Raw genomic sequence first — 3,717 nt, 5'->3', positions numbered from 1 at the left:
ATAATTATAAGGTTTCAAGTATTTACAGAATTGTAAGATATTTTAAAGATATTAGGACATTAGGTCTTAAAACATTTCTAGGATTTTTTAGGATTTTATTAAGGATTTTGGGATATTTCTGGAATTTTAGCACATATCTAGGATTTTAGGCCATTTCAAGGATTTTAGGATATTTCTGGATTTTTAGTGTGTTTCTAGGATTTTAGTACGTTAAGGTTGACTTTTTCTTTTGTAGCTTTCAACACATTTAGTGGTCTTCATGTAGCAGATGGAGCTGGTGTTGTAACGCCACCTTTGTATTATCTTACCTGGATAATTAAAGGTACAGCAGATTAAATCCCTCTGCTCCGTTACAGCCCGGCCCTCTGGTGCCACAGCCCGGCAGAGAGCCCATCACTCTGCAGAGACCCAAGACGGACGACAGAAGCTCCTCAGAGACTCAGAGATTTCCGTTCTTCGACAGGGAACCCTTCAGACCCGTCACAGAGTTCCTCCCACAGTTTGACGTGAAGGAGCCGAACCACCATGTGGTGATGACGGGAGCCATCGGGCCGGCAGGTCCCACTCTGAAGACCCCGACTGAGAAGAAGACACCGGCGCCACCTCCGACTCCTCCTCCTCTGCCCTCTGACACCTACATATCAGGTAAGAGTGGAAGAGTTGCAGGACAGAGACATGATTGGTTGAAATGTCCTGTTCGAGGGCTGAGGGATAAGCTCAAAACGGGTAAACTTTACCTCGCTGACATTTTATTGGAGCATGAATGTCTGATTTTAACAAAAATCCCCCCAAATATTCTGTAATGCAAGAGATAGTTTGGGGGTTTTTTTGGTGGGGGGGCATTTATTGCAAAATGACGAAAGAATATGGACGTTTCAAATAGTTCAAATGGTAAAAATCTGTTGAGCCGCTGTGGAAATATCGATGCCTAAAAATAAGAAACCTTATTTTTAGGCACATTTTGGGACATAGGATTTAAAAAGTATAACATCTGCTGGCTGTACAAGTTAGTGAAGACATAAGAAACATTGAAAGGTCTCCTTAATATGTCATTTTAAGAGAATATAGCCAGTTAACCCTTTGAAACCTGGGAAAATTGGCACAATTTCTTTAAAAGACATGGGAATAGAGGCAAGCAACAAAAAAAAAAAAAATGTGCCAAAACTTAATAAGTTAAGTTCAAGAAAATTACCTGAAAATTAGTTATAATTAATCAAATAAATAAATAAAAACAAAAGGAACTGACCTGGAAAAATAATGTTTTCTTTATGTAATTATGAAATGTATCTATAAATGTGTTTTTTTCACAGCATGTTTCTTTTTCCCCAGACATTTTTCCCAAATACTTTTTTTAAAATGATTTTCTAAATTTTCTCACTTTGTGAATATTTCATAACAAGCTGCTCACAGCTTTTTTTTCACGTCTTTTTTAAAGACATCGTACTGATTTTTTCAAGTTTTAGAGTTTACTTGTAAAAGGCGTCTGAAAAACTGATGCGGATCCAGGTGTCCAGGGTTAACATGGGACCATGTGGCCAAATTTGACACTTTATTTTTTTGGGGTTGTCTCTAGCGGAGCGCTGCAGCCACGTGCTGGATCCAGGACCGTGCCGGGACTACGTGGTGAAGTGGTACTACGACGCCACGGCTAACTCCTGCGCTCAGTTCTGGTTCGGAGGCTGTCTGGGAAACAGCAACCAGTTTGAGAGTGAGAAGAGCTGCAGAGAAACCTGCGTCAAGGTCTGAATATACTCGATAACTTGTGGCCACCAACAAAACATTCGGCTGCGACGACAGATGCGACTTCAACATGAACTTCAGCAGCTTAGTATTTTACTTGTAGCTTCGTCGACACGGATAGGGAAGATAAAAGAGGCGACATTAAACCAAATTAGCCTGAAATGGAGTTTAAGTTTTAAATTGTTCAGTAGGTGAAATACTCTTAAATGTTTTTGTTTTTTTCCTGTTGGGAGTTGTGTGTTAATCGTGTAAACCGAGCTGAGCTAAAGCAGAAAAGATGATACCTGTGATGTTACTGACACACTGTGGAAAACACATTTTATAACCACTAACATTTCTACTCCGAAAACGTAACCGCTTTGTATGATGCAATGATTTTTTTTTTTTTTTTTTTACTTAATGTCTTACATTTTTTGTTTATGTTTTTTATTACTGTGAAATGTCTTTTAAGGAAAAAAAAACAAAGCAAATAAACATATAATTTCATGCACTGGAGGTGGAAAATCATTATTGTAAGTCACTTTGGACCAAAGCAGCTGCTACGTTAAAGGTCCGGTGTGCAGGATTTACGGGGATATATCTGCAGAAATTAAATATAATCTAATAAGTGTCTTTTCATGAGTGTATAAACATTTGAAAATAATAATCTCAGTTATTTTAGAATAGGCTGTTTATATCTACATAAGGAGCAGGTCCTCATTAACGGAGATCGTCTTGGTGTTACAGCAGCCCAGAATGGACAAACCAAACACATCACAAAATCCTGCTGAGACCGTTAAATCACTGGGTGTGCTTTTTTGCTTTGAAGATGAGACCTCTGTCGATAATTCGTCTCCCTGTAAAAACTAAATCACTAAATCCTACACAGTGTTCCTTTAATGTAATGTCACATGTTGCATGGCGCATAATTAGTTTTTTTCTCTAATCACATACTTATAATAAATACTTGGTATTACAGATACTTCTGCAGCAGCAGTCTAACCTCTGGATAATTTTCCACATCTGCGGTCGGCCCCTCTGCACTGCACGAACGTCTGATAAAAGACAAGAACAAAACGACAGTAAGAGGCACAAGGAGCTGACTCACTGAGCAACACGCTCCTCACCTCAAAGATTCAAGTCGGACTTGATGACGTGTAATTAGCGAGGTGAGGCCGATGCTCTCAGAGCGACTTCAGCTCGGAGCATAAAAAAAGCACGATGAGAGCCTATTAAGCTGTCAGGCTCGACTTCAAGGTAACGTCTTGAGACAAAATGCAAACGGCCGATTGTGCTGGGCGAGCCTGACGGGTTATATTCTCCACAAGAACAACTTTTTAAATCATTTATCGAGCCTAAAGGTTACCTCCTGTCTGCGCAAGTTCATGAAACGGGAGCAGGCAGAATGGAAACAGTCGGTGAAAGCAGTAGGAAAATAGAAATTTAATCTCTGACGTTGATTGTGCGCACACAACACAGTCATTACTTCAAATCACCATTCACAATGCAGAGCTTCACAGAGCGGCGTCACTTGTAAAAGACGAGAAAAGACGACATGATGATGTAACCGGGCTCCTGAGACGGGTTAGGGTCTGTCCCGTTGAACAGGCCGAAGTAGACGATGATGTTGGACTGAAACTGGCTCATGTTCAGCTGGAAGAGGACAGACAGAAAGAAATAAAGTCATAAAACTCTGAGGAGATACAGACGCAGAGTTTAAATATCAGATATATCTTAAAGCAATAAATAAAACCTGAACTGATCTCAGTCACAAATACGTCACGGCATATTTCAAAAGCCTCAGAGAAATTAACAACAGTGCACGCCTCGTCTTTTTTTGACAGAGCTGCAGCTCGATACACAGAACAAATTCATTTCTCCGGCGAACGGGCACTTTGAAATATAGAAACGATAAATCTGTGAGGATGAATGTATTTCTAAAACTGAAGCAGCATGAAACCTTTGATCCATGTCGTTCATAAGTGGATTTTGAGCTGC

At 39.9% G+C, this 3,717-nt stretch overlaps 1 protein-coding gene across 1 annotated transcript; it reads left to right on the top strand.

Moving 5' to 3' along the window:
* Positions 1-322: 322 nt before the first annotated feature.
* Positions 323-2,102, top strand: LOC121963807 (collagen alpha-1(XXVIII) chain-like; the record flags this gene model as incomplete). The annotated part of the gene is made up of 2 exons (XM_042514052.1): positions 323-645; positions 1,574-2,102. Coding segments are annotated over 2 exons (496 nt in total), but the record flags the coding sequence as incomplete, so codon positions are not given.
* Positions 2,103-3,717: the final 1,615 nt, after the last annotated feature.

Source organism: Plectropomus leopardus, unplaced genomic scaffold (assembly GCF_008729295.1).
Source record: "Plectropomus leopardus isolate mb unplaced genomic scaffold, YSFRI_Pleo_2.0 unplaced_scaffold12601, whole genome shotgun sequence".
Lineage (NCBI taxonomy): Eukaryota > Metazoa > Chordata > Actinopteri > Perciformes > Serranidae > Plectropomus > Plectropomus leopardus.
This window is presented reverse-complemented; position numbering and strand designations above follow the sequence as displayed.